This window comes from Halichoerus grypus, chromosome X, assembly GCF_964656455.1.
Source record: "Halichoerus grypus chromosome X, mHalGry1.hap1.1, whole genome shotgun sequence".
NCBI lineage: Eukaryota > Metazoa > Chordata > Mammalia > Carnivora > Phocidae > Halichoerus > Halichoerus grypus.
In genome coordinates this window covers 6037604-6060071 of record NC_135727.1, presented here as the reverse complement: position 1 = coordinate 6060071, position 22468 = coordinate 6037604, and the positions used below count along the sequence as shown (strand labels likewise).

General features: G+C 44.8%; 1 protein-coding gene across 2 annotated transcripts in view; it reads left to right on the top strand.

Annotated features, from left to right (window-relative positions):
• Positions 1-22468, top strand: part of AFF2 (ALF transcription elongation factor 2) — a 449605-nt gene that overhangs the window by 325377 nt on the left and 101760 nt on the right. For both annotated transcript variants that reach the window (XM_078065010.1, XM_078065009.1), the window contains one exon: positions 19913-20009. In XM_078065010.1, coding sequence (XP_077921136.1) covers positions 19913-20009 — 97 coding nt within the window. The remainder of the gene's footprint in view (positions 1-19912; positions 20010-22468) is intronic.

Below are 22468 nucleotides of genomic sequence, written 5' to 3'. Positions count from 1 at the left end.
GAGCTTCTCTGAGTTCCCAACCACACCCTGGAGTGTAGGGCCTACCCTCCTGCTGGCTTGCACAAACCCTGTGCCCCTCGAGGCGCGTTTCTTCTCCCCAAGTGTACAAGTAGGTGCCACCAGGACACTTTTCCCACTTTCTTGTCAGGAGCACCTGGTGGCCCTTCTGTGTCACACTCTCAGGTTCCACACACTTCCCTGATGTTCTGCAGTGCCAGCCAACCCCCAGCCCTGCCCCTCAAACAGCCTCCGCCAGATGTCCCAGGCCCTCACTCCCTCCCGGCCACACCACTACGCCACAGATTTCAGGCAGCCTAGCCATGACTTTCAGAGACTGTGGCCTCTGTTGCCTTTGAAGGGATCTCACTCAGGAGCACTGCGTGGCAAGAGTTGTGCTTTTAGAAAGATCCCAGTGGCCCGGATGAGAGATGCTGAAGGCTTGAAATAAGGTGAGGATAGAGACAAGAGGACAGACTGGAAAGGTGGTCTGTGGTCCCGTCAAGAGAAGTGGATAACTGACAAGATGGTGGGAAGGATAGGGTAGAGATCTTAAAGTAATTCAAAGCGATCTTGCTTGAAAATTGGGGTAGATGGTGACACTATCGAGAGACACAGGAAGAAAGCAGAAAGATGAAATGCTGGTTTACGCTACAGCATGGATGGACCTCGAAAATGTCCTATGAAGTGAAAGAAGCCAGACACCGAAGGCCACATACCATATGATCCCATCTATATGCAATGTTCAGAGTAGGCCAATGCGGAGAGACAGAAAGCAGACTAGAGGTTGCCTAGGGCTGGGGGAGGGACAGGGATCGGGGAGTGACAGCTCAGTAGCACAGGGTTTATTTTTGGAGCCATGAAAATGCCCTGAAACTAAGTATTCTGAAGGTATGCAAAAGCATGGACTAGGGACACCTGGGTGGCTCTGTCAGTTAAGCATCTGCCTTTGGCTCAGGTCATGATCCCAGGGTGCTGGGATGGAGTCCCATGTCGGGCTCCCCAGTGAACGGGGAGCCTGCTTCTTCTTCTTCTCCCTTTGCCATTCCCCCTGTTTGTGTGCTCACTCTCTTTCTCTCTCTCTGACAAATAAATAAAATAAAATCTTATAAAAAAAAAAGAAAAAGTGTGGACTAGACCCATTTTAAAATAATCTTATGCATATTTTACCACATTAATACATAGATAGCTAGCTAGTTAGATAATTGATAGAAAGATAGACCATGAAATGAATGGATGGATGGGTGGATGGATAGATGGATGCTTAAATAAAACAAACCAGGAGGGGGGACAGGCTAGAGATGGTGAGTTCAGTTTTGTTTTCTTGGGCTTGAGGCATTTGTGAGATATATTGGTGGGCTGTCCATTGGAGAGCTGGATCTATGAGTCCAGAGCTCATGAGAATGTTCTAGACTAAAGATGTAGATGTGGGGATCAGGGCAGTGGATGATGCCACCCAGAAAGAGTGGAAAAGCAAGCAGATCAAGGGGAAGAGTGCCATTTGCAGGCAGGTGGATTGGGGGAAAACCATGTCTGTACCCTCTTTCTCTCTCAACTTCTTATGTTAGGAGACATAAGCCCCTTTACTGGCCATGCCTCCAGCATCAGTTAATTATCTTGCATTCTGGCCTTTTCCTTTATGTCACACTCTCTGGCCTCTGACCCTTCATGCTGTATGACTTGCTTTTTGTTTTGAGGTCTTCTGTCCAGCATGTGCCAAAAGGGTGACGTTTTAAGCTCTCTACGGGGACAAAAATCATGGTATAGCTATGTCTTATTCTAAAATGTCACATTTAAAGAGTCGGAATCTGCCTTCCAATGGCATTGTCAGAAATAACTGGAAGAAAAATTCAGCTTTACCACTCATAAGAGTAGAAGTGAAATCAATGAGGTTTACCAAAACAAAATGACAATAATCTCTCTTAAAAATAATCAGTATTTTAAGTAGGGTGAAGAGAGACACGGGGTTTGGCTGAGTTTAGCTAGGGAGATATTTTCACTCAAGGGGCTCGGATGACCCAAGTTTCAGTTATTTCCTACTTTAGAAAATCGGTCCCTGGGATGCTCCCCACCATCAACTTAGTTGATCTTTTCTCTTAGCAAACATGTTTCTGTCTCACCCCTAAATGTTCCTTTCCCCGGGTCATTAGATGGTGAGGCAAGTATATAAAAAGGCAGAGATTGGGAGTGTGAATGCATTCCCTCCAAGCCACGTATTTGGGGGCTCTGGGAAGTGGGGTAAAGCCCTGTATTAGTTTCTTGGGGCTGCCATATGGGGAGGCTTAAGATGACAGAAACGTATTGTCTCCCAGTTCTGGTGACCTGAAATTCAAGGTCAAGGTGTTGGTAGGATTAGTTCCTTCTGAGGACTATGAGGGAAGGATCTGTTCCAAGCCTCTCTCCTTGGCTCGTGGATGGCTGTCTTCTCTCTGTGTCTTCACATTGTCTTCCCTCTATGTGTCTCTGTGTCTACATTCCCCCTTTTTATAAGGACACCAGTCGCACTGGATTAGGGCCCACCCTGTTGACCTCACTTTAATGTGATGACCTCTGTAAAGACCCTGTCTCCAAATCAGGTCACATTGTGAGGTTGTGGGGATTAGGACTCCATATGAATTGGACTTCAACCCAGAAGAGCCTGGTTCCTGAATTCGCCTTTTCTGCTCGGCAGCGAGTCTGAAGACCTTGGTTAAACGTGTCCCCTCAGATGGCAGGAGTGATCAGTTGCTCAGTTCATCTGTCCCATCCCAGACAGTGGGAATTTGGGGGCATGAAATCTTCACCGCCCCCCTTTGAGCCCCTTTCTTCTCCTCCCTCTCAGAATGCCATAGACGGAGAGAGCTGACTCAGGGGGCATCTGAAAGCAGACATTTCCAGGTAACATTGTTACTGCAGTTACCAAGTTAAGAGAAGCCTGTTCAACCACTACTTGGGCAATTGATAAAGTAATGGCGGAAAAAAAAAAAAAACCACAACAGATTTTCTTTTTCCTGTGGAGATAGACTGTTTGTAGGAAGCAGCCCCCACGTTCTGTGGAAGCAGGGCTGCCTCGGTGGCTCCCGGCGTCCTGAACCGAGCCGAGCCTCGGACCGGCCTGCTTCCCCGCCGTCCTTCATTCTCAGGCTTGGTGGTGCCACTTGACGCCAGGAGAACCCGCTGGAGACCGAGAGACGGATCAGGCTGTTACCCCACATTCTCTCTGCACTAAATCACGGGGTTTGTTTTTTGTTTTTGTTTTTTTTTGTTTATTCCGAGGGAAGGTGGCTATTGTGAGGCTGTCAAACTGAGGCAAGCTGGCTGGGCTGAAATGAAGGCGCCCATTAGCCACAGCAGCTCCCTCGGTTACGAGAGAGGTGGGCAATTCAAAATAACAGAAGGCGAGAAGAAGGAGAGGGGGGAACCCCTCTTACTCCGCGGGCCGGAAACCAACAGGGCAGCCAAATAGTCTGCACTTGAACGTGGCCACCAGTTAGTGCGGCAGGTGTCCCTTGGTCAGGGTCGGGGGACGGCAGGTGGACCAGCGAGGTGTGCATCTAGTTCTTCATGCTGGCGACTGGAGCCTGAGGGTGGGGGCGGGGTGGGGACGTGCTTCACGGTGTCCCATCTGGGGTTGTGAAGGCTAGACGTAGACAACCGGAGGACGATTACAGGGAAATTCACCCTCTGCTCAAGGGAACCCCAACTTAAATTGGGTCTGTGATCTTATATTTGCATTACATGGGAGCTGCTCTCCAGCGTTGGGCCCTGATAGGTGCCCGCTCCCCGAATCCCACCTGTCAGGGTCTGGAAAATCGATTCCAGGCCTGGCTCCCACTCAATGGCGGGGGAGGGGGGGACTGCTGCACATCTAGGCAGCCGGCTGTCAGACGACCAAGAAGGAACTCCTTTCCTTGACCTGTAAAAGGATTGGCCAAGGGTCAACCCTGCCTCCTCATCGGGGCTTCTCCTTCCTTTAACTGCTAAACTGCGAGCCTCCTTCCATCAGTCCTGACGTCCCCTTACATCAGCTCATCCAAATTGTCAGCCCACATTAAACATGTGCCTGCCTGTGGGTGTTATGGGGGTTGGGGGGGGAGGAGAGAGGAGCCTCTGCATGGACGAATTCCTCTCTTTACTAGCCTCAGGTTTGGAAATTGTGAAGTCTAGGAGGGGTAGAGCATCTTTGCCGAAGGGTTCTTGGCTTGGTCTCCGCCCCATCCAGAGGGTTGTCTCTTTAATGTAATGCTTTGTCGCTCCTGGAAAAGACAAAGCCCTTTTCCCTTGGTGCAGCTTCTGCTGGCTCTATCAATTGCAGTTTTAATGTAGGAAAAATGGAGAGCGAGAGGGATTACGTGGGGAAAAATAGCTCTTTTTCTCTCAGCATTTTTTTCTGTAGATGTGAGGAGGAATGCACGTGAGACCTTCTGCCAATCTCTGTCATGTAGGGCAGCCCGTGGAGTGGTTAAGGACCCGGGCTTTGGCATCAGGCAGGTGTGGGTTGTCATCCCAGCTCACTCTCTCCCACTTGGCCAGCTGTGTGACTTTTTTAAATAACAGCTTTATTGAGATTCAGATACCATAAAATTCACCCTTTGAAAGTGAACAAGTCAGTGGTTTTTCGTAGTCACAGCGTTGTGCACCCATCACTTCCCTCTCTAATTCTAGAACATTTTCATTACCCCTAAGAATCCCCGTGCCATTAGCAGTCACTCCCCCTTCCTCCTCACCCCAGCCCCCTGTGACTAGTAATCTCCTTTCTGCCTCTCTAGATTTGCCTGTTTGAGACATTTCATATAAATGCAATCATTTAATATGTGGCCTTTCGTGTCAGGCTTCTTTCCCTTAGCATCATGATTTCAGTGTGCATCCACGTTGTAGCATGGACCAGCCCTTCACTCCTTTTTTACGGCCGAATAATATTCCAGCATGGATTGACCTCATCATGTCTAGCCATTCATTTCATGAGCATTTAGGTGGTTTCCACTTTCTGTCTATTTCCTGATGGCTGACAATACCGAGCATCTTTTCATCTACTTCCTGGCCACTTGTGGATCTTCCTTGGAGAAGTGTCCATTCAGATCCCTTGCCCGTTCTTTAATTGGGCTCCCTATCATGTTCTTGTTGGGGTTTCCAGGCTGCTTTACCTATTGTGGGTACTAGACTCTCATCAGGTATCTGACTTGCAAGTATTTCCTCTCATCCTCTGGACACTCTTCTTAACTTTTCCAAGCCTGAGTTTCCTTGCCTAAAAACAGAAAAAAAATACAAGTACAACCTTCTTGATTTCTTGGAAAGAGTCAATGAAGTGGCCCATTGGTGCCCTTAGTGAAGTGAATGTCTGGCATACATTAAGCTTCCCTGAGTAAGCGTTGGCTGACTTAGATTTATTGTGAGATAGGGGCAAGGTGTGAGCCCTCAAGTCTTAATTATACATCTGACAGGTATTACACGAAAGGTTTGAAGTGCTTTGATTTGGCTAACATGTTATTCCTAGAGGGACTGGAGCAGTTTTTTTGCGGGGGGGACTGATTACATTTTTATTTGGAAAATATTTTATAGTTCTAGAAATGAGATGATAACTACTGGCCAGTATGGGTATCTGCCACTCTCCATATATCTATACTTATAGCTCTCTCTCTTTCTCTATCTAGACAGCTAGTTACCCATCTATCACGAATGCGAGTCTATGAATAAGAGGATAGAAATAGCCTAGTGCTGGGGCAGGTATTCAGAATTGGCATTTTCTTACCTAAAGCCAAATCATGAAAGAATATATTTTCAATTTTCTACGATGTTTACCTACTGTATGTAAAACATACTTTATTGGCTCTCTGTGGTTCTTAAACTCTTTTCTTCCACCAGAGATGGGTGATTTCCTCTGTGGTGATTCTTTTTTTTTTTTTTTTTTTTTTTTTTAAGATATATTTGTTTTAGAATGGGTAAGGGGCAGAGGGAGAGGGAGAGAATCCTCAGCAGACTCCCTGCTGAGTATGGAACCCAATATGGGGCTTGATCTCAGGACCCTGAGATGGAGCCCAACACGGGGCTCGATCTCAGGACCCTGAGATCATGACCTGAGCCGAAATCAAGAGTCGGACACTTAACTGACTGAGCCACCCAGGCGCCCCACTGCGGTGATTCCTTTAATGCTGCTTCTGAATGCATTGTTGTAAGAACTGATCTCCCATTCATACTAATATCAGTAATAACAGAGATAGTAGCATTTATTAAGCACTCACCATCGTACTCTTTTCACATGTTATTTAAGTGACCCTCCACAACAACCAAGCAAAGTAGGTATCAGCAGCCTCCTTCTAGAGGTAGACAACAAAGGCCCAGAGAGGTCAATCAGTTGGCCTAGATTTGCACAGCTAGTAAACGCAAGAGCCCAGACTGGACCTCTAGTCCATCCAGCTTCCAAGTCTTTGCTCTTTCCTTTATGTCGTGTCACCTCTTAGGAGATTGGATTTACCAGAGTCCTGAATCTTTAGGCACCTGGGTCGCTTCTGTGTTTGAGAATTAGAAAGCCCACCCTGGTGATGGGTATTAAAGAGGGCACGTTCTGCATGGAGCACTGAGTGTTACACACAAACAATGAGTCATGGAACACTACATCAAAAACTAATGATGTAATGTATGGTGATTAACATAACAATAAAAATTAAAAAAAAAAAGAAAGCCCATCCCTTCTGACGCATGGAGGATTGGTATAGTACATAAAAACTGAGATCGGGATGCCACTCACTTGTCAGCAGTGGGCCCTCGCCTGTTTTGAGAATCCTCATCTTTCAGAAATCCAGCTCTGTTTTTGGAGTCAAGGGCAGTGCTCAGATGAGGGCCTTCACCTGTATTCAGCAGGGTCACAGGGTTAGGAAACACAGTGTGTCGGTGAGCCGCAGTGAATTCATTTGCCCCGAGCTGAAGTTTGGAGAGAGATGGCCAAAATGACTCAACATGGCTGGCTTTCCACATCAGTGTGATTGTGCCATGTGCTGTAATTTATAGTGTAAACAAGTTTTCTGCAAAAGCTAAATATATCATGCAACTCATTTAACATGCACAGAAGGAGCCGTTAAATTATTTCAGTCCCATTACTCAAAATGTTCAGAAAATTCCTCTGTATTAGAGCCAGTGCGGGATTGGCTCTGCAGCCAAGTGCATCAACATAAATGTTGAATTCCTGGGGGAAATGCATGTTACTTAGGGAAAATATATGCCCAGACATTGTGGAGCCCCTTCTGAAACAATTCTCATTTTGTTCAAACAATAGGATCAAATTTTCAGTCCTGTTACCCAGCATCTCTGCATTTGTAAGGCTTGCAGGCAGATGTGAATGTCAATAAACTGCTGATGTATTTATAAAGGATTAATACTTTATGAAATGTGGAAGTGGAAACTGAGGTTTTTCATGTCCCTTTCTAATTTTGTCTTTACCTACGTGGAAAGAATCCCTTGTGGAAACCATATGTGGTGCCTCAAAACTGCTTAAATTGGAGTAATTATCGGAACAAATGGTGTCATTGGATGGTATTAGTCTGTTTGTGTTCCTTCTGTCTACCCAGTGAATTGACATTAATACAGACTTTTAGAAACACTTGAAACATAGTCATCTGTGATTCCATTTTTACTTTAAGATACATGTTTAAAAATTGATCTAACCTTCCTCCCTACTTAAAACATACCTCTAGATCGATACTTCTTCCTTTATATATTCCTTATCCAGAAAGGATATACCCCTTCTCTACCTAGGTTTTAAAGGGCCTGGGTCAGGAATGGTGATAAAATGTTATCAGGCATATTTTTGGCATTGATTAAGATGATCATATGGTTTTATCATTTTATTTGTTGATGACACGATGTAGCATACTAATAGATTTCTCAAAGCAAGCTGCTAATGCACTCCTAGAATCTGGTAGATTAATATTTTAAGATAGATATGTGGTCCAGTTGCATTTTATGTAGATTTGAATATTCCAGATTTGAAAACGTTGATATGACAATATTAATAAAGACTCTGTACTCAAAAAATTATTCTACTTCTGGTGTGCAAAAGCTATCCATGGCAAAGGTACAGTTCCTTCCTGTAACTTTTGCTTTAACATGAGGACACATTTCTCTAGTTTTTCTTGTTTTCAAATAAAATGACATCTGATATGTTTAGGATAATCTAGGCTGAACTGTCTTGAGCCAGTAACCACAATAGATGATAAAAATTGGCTGATTTCTGTGTGCTAGGGACTTGACGTGGGTTCTTTCATTTAATGATCATAGAATCCTAGAAGGTGGTGCTATTATGATCCCTCTTTCACCCAGGCACCCAGAAGTTCAAGGGATTTGGTCCAAGATGACACAGCTACAGCTGGGGAGGGTTTGAACCCGGGCCTGTCTGCAGAGAAGGTTCAGTCCCTACACTGAGCCCATCACTGTGCTCAGGAATCCTATGCAAGTCAGTGGGCTTTATTTACCGAGAGGGAAGATGCTGGTCTCCCAGGACTCTGAATATTGGCTAGTTCCTGCAGATGTGTTTCCTTGGACTTGAGCTATGGCTAGTTTAGCTCACATTCATCACTCTGAGCAGAGAAACAAGTCCATTAGCTGTTGTTATGCTTATGGTAATGATACCGCGAGCTTTTGTTAGAACTTAAGTGTGGGCAGCACGTTTGACATGAAACATCAGTAAATGAGAACGTTCAGCCTGGCACCAGAATCTGAAAAGCAGCTCCCGTGAGGAGTCGTTCTCGACTGACTGGGATGTCTGGTGGCAGGAGGGAAACAGCCCTCCCATGGCACCACGAACACCGTGCAGGTAACCACATAGGCCATGCAGGCCAAGGCTTGAACCACAGCTCATCGGAATCTTGGTAGAACACCCAGTGATCCTCCCAGAAGAGGAGAGGACAAGAAGATCTTGAGATGTGCTTCAAGGCCATCTGCCACTTGCCCCCTCTGTCTTCGGGGAGGCTGTCATGAGACCATTTCCCATCGCCTCCCAGGTTCTGATAAGGCAGAGAACGTTCTGTCCCACCCCCTGCAGAATAGACCCGCGGCCTACACAATCCCTTCATTGAAACCTGGAATGGGCGCCTCGATAACAGAATATCCCACAACTTCCTCTGCCTTCATAGGGCACCTTCTGTTTTGCTGTCGTCTTTTCTGGATCAGGGGAGGTGGCACCATTGGCAAGCCTTCCTTTCTTTCATTATGTGGGTACTAGACTGTCCAAATTCGACAAGTAAATCACTGTATCTTCACCAATTCAATCACTCAGGCTCTAAGTTCAGTAACTTGCCCAAGTCCACAGTCCACACTCGGTAAACCGTTTTAAAGCTTCTACCGTAAGCAAAAGTGTGTGTAGGGGGGTTCCTTTTGATGCGACAGAAAGCGCTGAGCATAGAAATCAGGTGGGGTTTTCCTGAAAAATGGAGCAACATTGCCCGTCGATATTTTAGTTGGGCCTAAATTGTCAGGTGTGACCGTTTTGCTGAAACAATCTGAAGTAACACGTGAATTCTTTATGCAGCAGCATAAAGGAAATCCTATCTGCTGTGTCAATTCAGGTAAACAGACCTTCTGCTACCAGCAGCTGAGAATTCGTGGTGTCTCAGATCCAAGAATTGGTCCTTGTCCCCACTGAATTTAATTGAGGCACAGTGGCTGTCAGCAAGCACGACTTGTGGTGCACTTAACAGCAACTTAATATTTCAGTTGTTTTGAAGAGTTTCCATAGATAGAAATTAAGGGACCAGCTCAATAAAGGAGTTCTTTACTTAATCCGTTAACAATTAAGAGCTGATATACAGGGGTAAGTAATGAAGTAACCTCTGCGATTGGGGGGTACCTTGGAGGTAACCATAGGGGTTTCTTCTCCCTAATCAGCTCTGGTTACTCTAAGAAGCTGAAGGAAGGCTGAAAGGGCCAACCCCAGAAGGAAGGCTTCATGGCAAGAAGTCAGCGTTTCCTCATCAATTAGGAACGGAGCTCACCAGGTGTGTGTCCAGAAAGACAGGTTGAGTGCTAGAGAGAGACACTCCTTCTACCCAGGAGCCGAGGTCCCAGTGCAGTGTCAGAGCCTGGGGAGATCGAAGGGACAGCCATCAATATAGAGAGGTGGCCTAGTGTGACGGTATGTGTGCCTGCTTGGGAGTTTGGTGGAATTCGTGATATTCATTCAGTGGCCTCAGAGTGGCCAAGGAGCCTTGGGATGTCACCATCATCAGCGTCCCAATTCAGTTGATTCTCATTCTGACCTGTCTCTAGAATCTGGTCCCTTCTCTTCTCCATCCTCACTGTCTGTGCCCTGGCCCAGGCCACCACCCTCTGCCACCTGGGCCACTCCACTGGTGGTCTAACCGGTTCCCTTGCTACCTCCTTCTTCCAGTCAGTTTATAGTCTCTGCTCTCAGAGATCTTTACTTCTGACCTTCCATGCTCATCCCACCCCCACCCCCACCTAAAAACTTTGGTTGTCCCACTCCCCATTCTTTGGAAAAAGTCTCACCCGAACCTACCTCCTTAGACCTGCCCCCCTCCCCCCCCCCCCGTTTTCAATAGCACCTACACGTAGTATACTCCAGCCAAACCAAGTGGCCCACTCTTCTGGAAACCTCAAGTCTTTTGGTACCTCTGTGCTCCTTAGGCTGCCCTTTCCTTTCTTACTCCCCTGGCAGTTCATTCTGTCTTCAAGGCATTGCTCAAAGACCACTGCTTCCTTGTAGCTTCAGCAGCCTCTCTGTGTAGCATTGAATGAGGACATTGTCATTGTTTGTTTATGAAGCCTTTGTCCTTGCTAAAGGGCAAGCTGATTAGGGGGAGGTACTGTGTCCTACTCTTGGTTCCTTCCCCATGACTATGGTTTCAAGCATAGTCATGGCAAGTAATAATGACAGTAGCAGTCATTATTGACTGCTTGCCAACCATTTTACATACATAATCACATGCAATCCTCATAAGAATCCTCTGAACTAGGTACTGTTTTGGGCTCCATTTTACAGATTAGAACACTGAAGCTCTAAGTTCAGTAACTTGCCCAAGTCCACACTCGGTAAGTTTTAGAGCTGGAGTTCAGATTAGCACAGACCAACTCTACAGCCTGTGTCTCACCCACAGCTATTGGGCCCAGTAGATGGTCTTGGGTGAATCCCTGTTAATCTACTTGGATGACTCTCTATTACCCAGTATGACTCAAAGTTCGTTCAAGGTGACTTATATGGTCCTACTGAAGAGTGCAATTTCAAATATCAAGATCCACGCCTGAGATATTTTTTAGGGCAAAAGATTCTCTTTTCTCCTTTGGAATTATCTCAGCATTTGATTTCAGGTCCAGGTGGGTTCATTGGGCTATGGTCTTCTCTGGGGAAATCCACTCTTAGATGTTTTTGCACACACACCCCTGAAAAATGATACAGTAGTGTTATGCTGTGTGTAACATGATTGAAAGCCATCTGAATTCTATGAGGCACTTTGTCTTTTGCATGATAACTTGAGTTCCCGCATTGGGAGAAAATTATATAACCCAGAGAAATATACCAAGAAAATGAAAATCAAATTCAAAATAATGACCATAGAGCAGAAAATTGGTATGGTGCTGAATTTATGTGATCAATTCTAAAGAAGTCCAAGGTTGAAGAGGTGCACTTGGATACAAGTCAATAGTCATATATATCAAGGCTCACGCTATTAGCTTTGGCTTATGTGTGCAGTATAGATACAAATCCATACGTACCCCATGTACATCTAGAAAAAGGATATTTATTCTTTTCTTTTTTCCTACTATTGCCTTTTATGTATTCAGCACTCTGCCCAAACCGACTGGTCAGCATTTCCTGATCTCCAAGAGACATATTATTTCATTCCCATTGCACAGGGGAGTAAACTGAGGTTCGGAGAGGTTACATAACCAAAATTTAGGTTCTCCAACTAAATTCTATGCAATATCCATGGAGCCAGAATTACTCCCAAAAATAAGACTCGAGTAGCTGAGTTGTCTTCGCACTGTGTTCCTCTAATCCCTGGGGCACTCCAGACGTCCCCCCACCCAATCCTGGCTGTGACGGAAACAGCACTACCTTAATCTCTTTTTCATTTGGAGTTCCTTGTAAGATTTCACTGGGCAGGGGAAGGATTCTTGAAGAGAGTTTGAAAACCATTGGCTTAAAGCAAGGGGTCCGCAAACTTTTGTATGTAAAGGCTCAGGCAGTAAATATTACAGGTGTTTTGGGCGATGTGTTCTCTGTTACAACTACCGAACGCAGCCATCATAACAGCTCAAAAGCATAGCCAATATGCAAATGAATGGGCATGGCCGTGTTTCAGTACAGCTCTATATGGATAATGAAATTTAAATTCCATATAATTTTCATATGTCATGAGATATCATTCTTCTTTTGATTTTGTTTTTCTCAGCTGTTTAAAAAGGTAAACACCATTCTTAACTCAAGGGCAGTTTAAGAACCGAGGGAGGGCTGGTTTGGATCGAGGGCCTCAGTTTGCCAACCCCTAGACTATATCGTTCTTAAAGGAACTCCCAGTTCTCTTGCTAAGGAACCAGAATAACTTTACGGGGTGCTCATTTAGGAAACCCTTACAGGCCATCAGTTACAGAAGACACTCCTCTGATCTGCATGCCCATGGCAGGGTGCATGATCTAATTTAGACCCAGGCTCTGGGCCCACTGGGTGGCACTGGGCTAGAGGGCCCCACCTGACAGGTCTTGGGAGATTTATCCCTCTGCAATATAGTCAAGATCTTCAAACTGTTTTTCACCGCCATGGCCCCCAGACTGGGATTTTCCACGATTCCCAGTGGGCTGGTCATGGAAGCAGACTTTTAAGTTAAAACCTTGAGAAAATTAAATGCAGCTTCTCCCAAGAAAAAAAGCCTGAGCACCCTTACCTCAGGGAAACAGAATGAGTGCTTTGGAAAAATATCACTGCCTCTTCCTCATCGCCTGCCTTGCTTACCAACAAATGATTCAATGCTACAGAGACTACATCGCACTAGGTAGGAAAATATATAATTCCCTGAGTAATTCTAAACCAGTCATGTTTCATTCCTCCCAGCCTACTTTATGAAGAGGAAGTGCCCTTTAAAGAGTCAGTAGGGCTAAGTTATTTTCTAGAAGAGGGCCCACAGTAAGATGGTTCCTAATTTTTGTTTAGAGCCCAAAACCTGAGCGAATCAGCACCGCTTCTGCTTTTTCCTCTTCAGGATCACCTAAGCACCCCCACCCCTGCCACCGCACAATGTAGACAGCAGCACTGGCTTCTCTCCCCAACACCATTCCAAGTCCAGGCTCCCAGTGTGGACTATAGAGAACAAGACTCAAGCTACTACATGGAAGCTCCAAGAAAGCATAGGGCAATTCTAACTAGCAGAACTGTCTAACAATTAAAGCTCCTAAACAATAGAAGGGCATGGCCCGCTACCCATCAGACAATGGCTTCTGGCCATGTGTTGGGATATTGTAGATATCTCCACTGGGTGACAAGGTGAAATAGATAACCCTTCTAGGCACTTCCAACTGTAGTAGCCATGGTCTGTTGGAGTGTCGGTCACCAGCATTGCAGCTCTTTCCATGGATACTTGAAAGCTGGACTCCAGCCCGTATCAGGTGGTGCACCTGACAAGCTGTCTGCCCAGAGGGACGCCATTTTGTAATCACAAAAAGGCACAGTGTAGGTTTGCAACGTACACATTCAGGGCTCTGAAGGTTGCTTCTGAACAAGGATTCTGGATCAACTAACGGCCTCTGAAGCCATGCCTTTTATACAAAGTTTAGAGCCAGATGTGTATTGGAAACGCCTCCTGAGAGTGGCATACCCAAAGACAGGGTGCTCAAGGTGAGCACAGCTTCCAGTGCGGGCCATCTTTGGCTCATTTCTCTGGATCTGCAGGTCACTCCACAGATAGGAGGAGCAGCATATTAGGGCCACTCATTTCTTTTTAAACTCTCACTTGGAACTGTCTGTGTGTTTCGTCTTATGATAGGCTTTCAAATCTCCAGGGGATCTTAAGCAATCTGGGAGGATCTCAGGAAACCTGGAACAGCCATGATGAGTTTAGAACATTCTTGAAGAGTAAACAAGCGCTGAAACTTTCCAAACTCCTTAAGGATCTCTGAACCATGCCTCATTGGGCATCCAGTGATGCTTTGCTATTTGATACCTCTGCCAGTCTTTGGGTCACCAGCAGAGTCTTTTGTGTTATTGTCCCAATCTGTAAAGCACTGTTTCTTGGGTAGTAATAATGACAGCAATAACAATAATGACTGGGATGTCAACAGTAGCTACTTATATTGACTCCTAGGCAACCTGTACAAACTTGCTTTTTCTGATCCTCCCCAAACTCTCCAAAGTAATGTATTATTTTTGCTCATTTTAACATGTGAGAAAATTGAGGTTCAAAGAGTTGGACTAACTAGTTCAAGAGAGCAAACCCAACTAAAGGCTCCATTTCCGTAGAACCTTCTGTAATAATGTTCCAAGCCTTCTGTTTTGTCCTCTTCAGAATCACCTAAGCATTCCACTATGTGAAGTGACAGGGCTTATAGAGAGCGATCTTATGATTTTATGGTTATAACTTGCATAGGGCCTGTCACAGCATCGTGTCCTGGGTTGTCCCAGTGCAAAGAGTCCTCTGAAGTCACCAGGTTCAGCTCGGGATCCAGAGAGTCAGGAACGGAGATGACCCTGGGCTCAGCATTCCCTTCCTTCCCCAGGGCCCCCACGGTCTTCTCTTTGCTTATTCTCTCTCATCTGCCCCAAATTTCGTTGTTTGAGCTTCTATAGGATCATCCCTTCAGGGCAAGGACTTGGTTTTGCTGACACAGTTTTCAGGACCATTTTACTTCTTAATAATATAGAAATTAACATTTCCTTAGTGATTCAGGGTCTTTTCTGGTTCCATACAAAATTTAGGATTGTTTGTTCCAGCACTTTGAAAAATGCCATTGGTATTTTGATTGGGATGGCATTGAAAGTATAGTTTGCTCTGGGCAGCATAGACTTTTAACAATGTTTATTCTTCTGATCCATGAGCACAGAATGTTTTTCCATCTTTTCGTGTCTTCTTCAATTTCCTTCATGAGTTCTGTAGTTTCTAGAGTATAGATCCTTTACCTCTTTGGTTAGGTTTATTCCGAGGTATCTTATGGTTTTTGGTGCTATTGTAAATGGCATCGTTGCTCTCATTTCTCTTTCTACAGTTGCATTGTTAGTGTATAAGAAAGCAACTGATTTCTGTGCATTGATTTTGTATCCTGCCACATTACTGAACTGCTGTATGAGTTCTAGTAATTTGGGGGTGGAGTCTTTTGGGTTTTCCACATAAAGTATCATGTCATCTGTGAAGAGAGAGAGTTTGCCTTCTTCTTTGCCAATTTGAATACCTTTTATTTCTTTTTGTTGTCTGATTGCTGTTGCTAGGACTTCCAGTACTATGTTGGACAATAGTGGCGAGAGTGGGCACCCTTGTCGTATTCCTGATCTTAAGGGAAAGGCTCTCAGCTTTTCCCCACTGAGAATGTTATTCGCTGTGGGCTTCTCATAGATCGTTTTTATGAAATTGAGGAATGTTCCCTCTATCCCTACACTCTGAAAAGTTTTAATCAGGAAAGGATGCTGTATTTTGTCAAATGCTTTTTCTGCATCAATTGGGAGGACCATGTGGTTCTTGTCTCTTCTCTTGTTTATGTGTTCTATCACATTGATTGATGCCAAGATGCCCTTCAACAGACAAATGGGTAAAGAAGATGTGGTCCATATATACAATGGAATATTACTCAGCCATCAGAAAGGATGAATACCCAACATTTGCATCAACATGGATGGGACTGGAGGAGGTGATGCTAAGTGAAATAAGTCAAGCAGAGAAAGACAATTATCATATGGTTTCACTTATTTGTGGAACATAAGGAATAGCATGGACGACATTAGGAGAAGGAAGGGAAAAATGAAGGGGGGCGGAAATCGGGGGGGTGGAAATCAGAGGGGGAGATGAACCATGAGAGACTATGGACTCTGGGAAACAAATTGAGGGTTTCAGAGGGGACAGGGGTGGGGGGATGAGTTAGCCCGGTGATGGGTATTAAGGAGGGCACTACTGCATGGAGCACTGGGTGTTATACGTGAACAATGAATCATGGATCACTACATTAAAACCTAATGATGTACTGTATGGTGACTAACATAACATAATAAAAAGAAAAAAATAAACTTGCAATCATGTGGGATACTACAGGTCTTAAAATAATAATGCTTACCTCATAGGGATGTAGCAAAGATTAAATGAGCTAAAAACATAAAAATACATAAATCAGTGCCTGCCTAATAAAGAGTAAATGTGGCACTTTTGTGATGACAAAATATATCGTATGTGTAAACTTATGTTCTCTTAAGGAAAGTTAGTACATTTCTATGTGAAAGAAGGAAGTGATTTTAAAGAGGTAAATAAATATTGGAGACAAAAAAAATAATATAGAAATTATAAGTCATGGTAAAAATAAAAACCAGAGCGTTTTCACGCAAAGACGGGCACCGTGAACTACCAGATCCTGAACAAATATCTAAAGTCACTAAGGAGGCCTACTTTGTTCTGTTTTCATCTAACTGAAAAGCAGAAGAACAGTTGTCATTTTTTAAGATTATACACACAGGCATACATGTGAGCATGATTGTCTCACATTGTGGGATACCCAGTGTGTGATGAATTTGTCTATGGAGTTGTGACCTCGTGAAAAGAACTTACCATTTTTCTGCTGAGACTACCTTTACCGCAGTGGGTGTGAACGGTGCTGCTATAATAATTAAATCCAAAATCTTTCATAATCCTCCTCTTTCCCGAGAGTAATGTTCAGTATTAGCTATGGAGGGAAATGCAAACAAGTACATGTATATTCAAGAATAAAGCTTAATAGGTCAGTGAAGGAGCAGAATGAAACACCTCCAGAGATAACGAAGGGTGGTTTGCTTTCCTAGTTACTTCTCGACTTGTGTTTACCAGGACTTGAATATATGCATCAAATTGGCCTTTATTAATAACCAAATCCATACCAAGCTTGTAGCACAGGGTGGGGGGGGCAGTGTTTAATGTCAGTCACTATGGAAATTGGTTACCTATTTCCAAAATTGTACATTGGAAGGCCTTTCATTTCCGTGTTAGAATCACATAGAGTTGGTTGAAGAGTAAAATAACTGTTGAGTTTGAGTCTATGAATTCTGGCTCTGGATGTGCCAGTTCTCCCTGAAGAAGAGTAGCCCGAAGTCCACAAGCCCATTTCTGGGTTCACCTTTGAGACTTTGTGAGACATTGCCTCAGTCACCATGGGGCACCGTGAAGCTTACCTTCAGATTGTTCAGCAAATGAAGATGAGAACAAAGTCTCACGAAGACTTTGCTTGTGATTACTTGCTAGGGGTGTTAATGGTGTACATTGTTTCTAACTGTGATGACATATTTCCAAACCTACAATATCCTGCATTCATTTTGTGCTTTCATAAAGCATTTCACCTGCTTTAGTTGATATTATGTTCACCACCACCACCACCCCGTGAGAGTTTAATTATTATCCCATTTAACAGAGGAGGGACACAGATGAGGTTCAGAGATAGTAAATGACTTTCCCAAGATATCAGAGTTTGTGATTAGCTAGCAATTGAATCCAAATATCTTGACTCCATGTCAATATGTTTTGTGGGTTTTTTGTTGTTGCTGTTGATTTTACTTAATACGCCATCCTTTATAAATTACACCTTCTAGGAAGACATTATATACTCTCGAGTTCTGGCTGGAGATGGTCTGAGTTCCATGTTTGCCTCCATGATTTCCTAGCTGTGTGATCATGAGGAAGTTCCTTGCCTCTCTAAGCCTCAGTGTTTCAGTCAGGAAGATGGGGCTAATGATAACCCCTCCTTCATAGGGTCCAAATTACAAGCTTCTGATCAAATACTTAGCACTTTCCATGACACATAAATGGATCTTCTGAATGGAAGGAATTGTTGATAATTTTTTTGCCCAACACTTCTATGGAAATTAACACATACACATTGACTGCCTGTATTGAGATACACACACACACACACACACACACACGGAAAATGAAACCCTTTATGCCCAGCAAGCATGGATAGTTTTAAAATATTTGAGTTCTGTAGCTTATGAGAATGATAGTCTTCATTTGCCACAATGTGTTGTGAAGAATTATTTGTTCACAGTCATCGGCCTCCAACTGCAAAAGAAATGGGAAGATACATTTTGTCTTATACTCAGAGATCTTCAAAACATCCATTCGTCTCATGAAGGACAGTCATAAATCCTGCAAGTTTAGTTTATCTGAAACCAACTCTAACAGCTGTCCTTCCCACCAATCATTCTTCGTATCAGTCTTTGGTTTTCAGACCTCAGTGAACATATCCCGGTCTTATGTTGCTGAGCATGAAAGTGGGGGAGCTGTGCCTTCTTCGGAGACTTAAGAGTGGATACCCACGCTGACCTGAATCTCTTTCTAACATTTGGACATAACCTCTAAAACAATGTATTCCCTTGTTTATCAAATTAGAAGTTGCCTTTTGCCTTCCAACCTCCCTTCTGGAAAAAACACCCAGGTGGAAATCAGGAGATGGGAGTTTTAGGATTGGCTCTAGCTAGCTGTGTGATCTGGAGCAAAGCACTTGGCTTCTCTGAACCTTTCTTTCCTTGTCTGCAAAACAAGGGTAGCGGACTGTATCATTTCTGGGAAGACAAGTGAATAAATTGCAACCGCAGCCCATGCAGGAATGAGGGACTGGTGTGGGGACACTCGGTGGAAAAGGCAATGCCGTGATCCAGCTGGAGCTGGGGGTGGGGCAGAAGGAAAAGGTGTTCTTTTAGAGGTGGGGGTTCTTTCTCGAAAGCTTTTGTGGAGGAGGTGGGATCTGGCTGAGCTATGGAGGCAAAATAGGATTTTCAGAGTTGAAGAAGGAAAGTCTAGCGTGGGAGCTGAGCCTGATTTGTTGGAGTCTAGAAGCAAGAAAGAGCAAAGCATGCTCAGAAAAGGGTCATCCGTCCAGGGAGGCTGGGACCACCCCCATTTGAAGGCTGGGAACGAGGTCTAAAGTTGTATTTAATACATAGAAATATTCACACCAATTGGCCTTTGAAGGCTGTGTGTACCTGGAATTTTAAGATAATAAGTCACTCTTCCTGCTGTGGCTCGAGTTTGGGGATAGAGCGGGTGGCGCCGTAGAAACAAGAGGCTCTGTGTGCCCCATAAACAATTTTGAAAGTGCTAGTTCATCGCCAAATTTCAGACCACTCGTATTTTTCAGGTACCTTGCCTTAGGAGAGAAAGATTTCTCATCCACATCAGGGGCTTACATCTCTAGGATCAAATTTTACAGGAAGCGATCGGTCATATATCAAAAGGTTAATGACTAGCCATTTCTCGCCCAGCTATTTTGTGGCCACAGAGCCCTCTGCACCGTGGCGGTGGAAGGTCACTGGGCCCTTTGCCTCTGTGGTCCAGACAGCCCCAGCAGGCTACGACAACAGCCTCTAGAGCTGGGGACTGTTACCCTGCCCCAATTCTTTCATGGGAGACTCAGAGCATCTTTTCCTGTAGAGATCCAGTGTCACGTTCCACTCCACAGTGATTGATCAGTACATTTATTACACTTTCAGTAGTAAAAATATATAGACTCCAGTCATCTCTGGAGATGCTGAAATAGTCCTTTTTTTCCCTTGATTTAGGGGAAGGTAGAGAGGGAAGATGTGTGTGGAGTATGACATAAATATAAGAGCTCAAATATCTAATTAGCTGAAAGAATCTTGGTTCCCTCTGCACCTTTGACAGAATTGCAGCTGTCAGATTGTAGCTCCAATATTTTATCCTCATTGCAAGATGTATCTGAGGATGATCTAGAAAAGACGCTTTCTAACACGAACATCACCGTGCTTTTTTTGTAGGATGCTTGAGGACGACCTGAAGCTGAGCAGTGATGAAGATGACCTTGAGCCTGTGAAGACCTTGGCCACTCATTGCACCGCCACTGAGCTCTACCAGGTAGGAAGAGCTTCACGCTTGGTTTGGGACCTAAGGGGAGGGAGCATAAAAGACTGGAAGGGTTTTGCCATCCGCAAGCCTACCCTCCGCTTCATCTCTGGGCTGCGGAGAGAGGGAAAGAAGCAGAGCTAGGCACGGTGTTCCGGAACAGGTGTAATCAGCTCAGTTTCATTCAAGCTACAGTGATGAGAGGCTGAGCTCTTGAAAGCTGCTTTCACCCCCTCCCTCCGCTCCCTTGTCAAACACACGTACGGGTTGTCAGTAAGCGAGAGACTGTCGTTCCCTCCCTTGGACTAAGCGTTGTCTCGGGTGAGGTGTGACTTTCCTTTAGTGACTCCGAGGCGAGCCTTACCGCCCACGCTCATTAATTAATTAGGGCATAAATGGGAGTGCTGCAGTCCCCTCTCCCAGGTGCACCACCTGAGAGCACGTGCTGAGAACCGGCACCCAGCATCCTGCGGCGTGCGCGGACCTGCAGGCACAAGGCATTTGGCAAAAACTTGCTGCTGCCCCGTCCTCTTCCACTCTGCGTTATAAGTATTTACAGCACTTACCCCCAGATGAGATGGCAGAAATGTGATTTCAGCATTCCCAGTGAGACTGGACTTGTTGGTTTGAAGAGGCCAAGTATCGCTTAGGAGCTGTGAGAACGGCAGGACGGTGTGCGGTGTCAGCAGTGTGTGTGCGTTTTCTCTGTGACACAAGTGTCTCACGTGTGGGCTCCTCCGGGGTGCGTTCGTAACCTTGGAGGAGGAACACAGAAGGAGCGCCTTTTTTTTTTTTTTTTTTTTTAAGATTTTATTTATTTATTTAAGACAGAGAGAATGAGAGAGAGAGAGCACATGAGAGGGGGGAGGGTCAGAGGGTGAAGCAGGCTCCCTGCCAAGCAGGGAGCCCGATGCGGGACTCGATCCAGGGACTCCAGGATCATGACCTGAGCCGAAGGCAGTCGCTTAACCAACTGAGCCACCCAGGCGCCCGAAGGAGCGCCTTTTATTAAAGCCGGTGCGTGACCAAGTTCTTTTTACGGTGGAGTCTGCTATGTTAGGAAACTGAAAGCAGACCGTTTTAAGGAGTGCTCATGCACTGGTACGCCAAGGTCATTATCAAATACAGAATTCCAGGGGCGCCTGGGTGGCTCAGTCAGTTCAGTGTCTGCCTTTGGCTTGGGTCGTGATCTCAGGGTCCTGGGATCAAGCCCTGCGTCGGGCTCCCTGCTCAATGGGAAGTCTGCTTCTCCCTCTGCTCTTAGTCCCCCAGCTTGTGCGCTCTCTCTCTCTCCTCTCAAATGAATAAATAAAATCTTTAAAAAAATACAGAATTCCATATTCAGTAAATGTGTTGTGAGGAGTCAGCAAAGAAAAGCTTGGGAAAAACTCTCTGGGCTCACTGACTCCATTTTCATATATAGTTGTTTGCCACACTGGAACTCCCACCATTTGGTGTAATTTTAAAACTGAAAAAAAAAATACAATACAGTAAAATAAAATTGAGGTCATTTGTAATGTTACGTGGCCAATACCCGACTCGCCTTTACTTTCTCCTCCTTATTCTGCTTGCGTTTTTGGCAATATGTAACAGTTGCATCTTTGCACTGTGGGGCCTTGTCAACAACAAGCCCTGTCGTCTCCCAGGGGCTCGCTGTCCCTGTCCTGGATGCACGCAGTCCCTCTCCTACATGAGTCATGGGCTTCAGAGCTGATGCAAAATGCACACTGAAATGCCGGTGTCGGTTATTCCTGCTTTCTGTGTTTAATACGTGAGTGACGAGCACGGCGTTGGTAAATAAAACAAAACAAAACAAAAACCCCTAGATCATTGATTTTGACAGATGCGACATTACTTTTTAATGGAAATGTTTAAAGCAGTAATCAACAATAAGTGAAAGTACATTTTGCACATTGACTTCCTCTCTATGTGATTACATAAACGCAATCTGCTTTTTTACCTTCTCAAGTTGTTTTATTCTGTATTTACCTGAAGGAGTGGCATTGGGTCCCTTGGCCCCGATCATCTGGGTTTTTAGGATGTGTGTTCGGTGACTTTGTGTCGGTCCTGAGACCGTCAGATAATTCTGGTTGGTGCGTTGGCAGCTCTCCGTGGCATGCCGCCCTTAGCCCAGTCATGCCTTCATCAACCAAGCTTCTCATCTGAAGGGGAGGTTGAACTGGGAGATCCAAGGTAGGGCAGAATGACAACTTATTCCCCCTCGCTGGGCCCTGGAAGCAAGAAGGAGATGCAAGGTTATAAACATTTACAAATGAGCCCTCCTTAGAAAGTTTGAGGACTCGTGAAAAGGCAGGAAGGCTAAAGACCAAGAGAGAATGTTCATGCAGTAGCGGAAGGGACAGTGCCAAGCAGTGAGGCCTCACATTTTTTTTTCAAAGAGGGGTGCATTGAAATTATTCTCCTTTTTTTTCATTGTGGTTAAATTCATGTGACATAAAATTCACCATTTT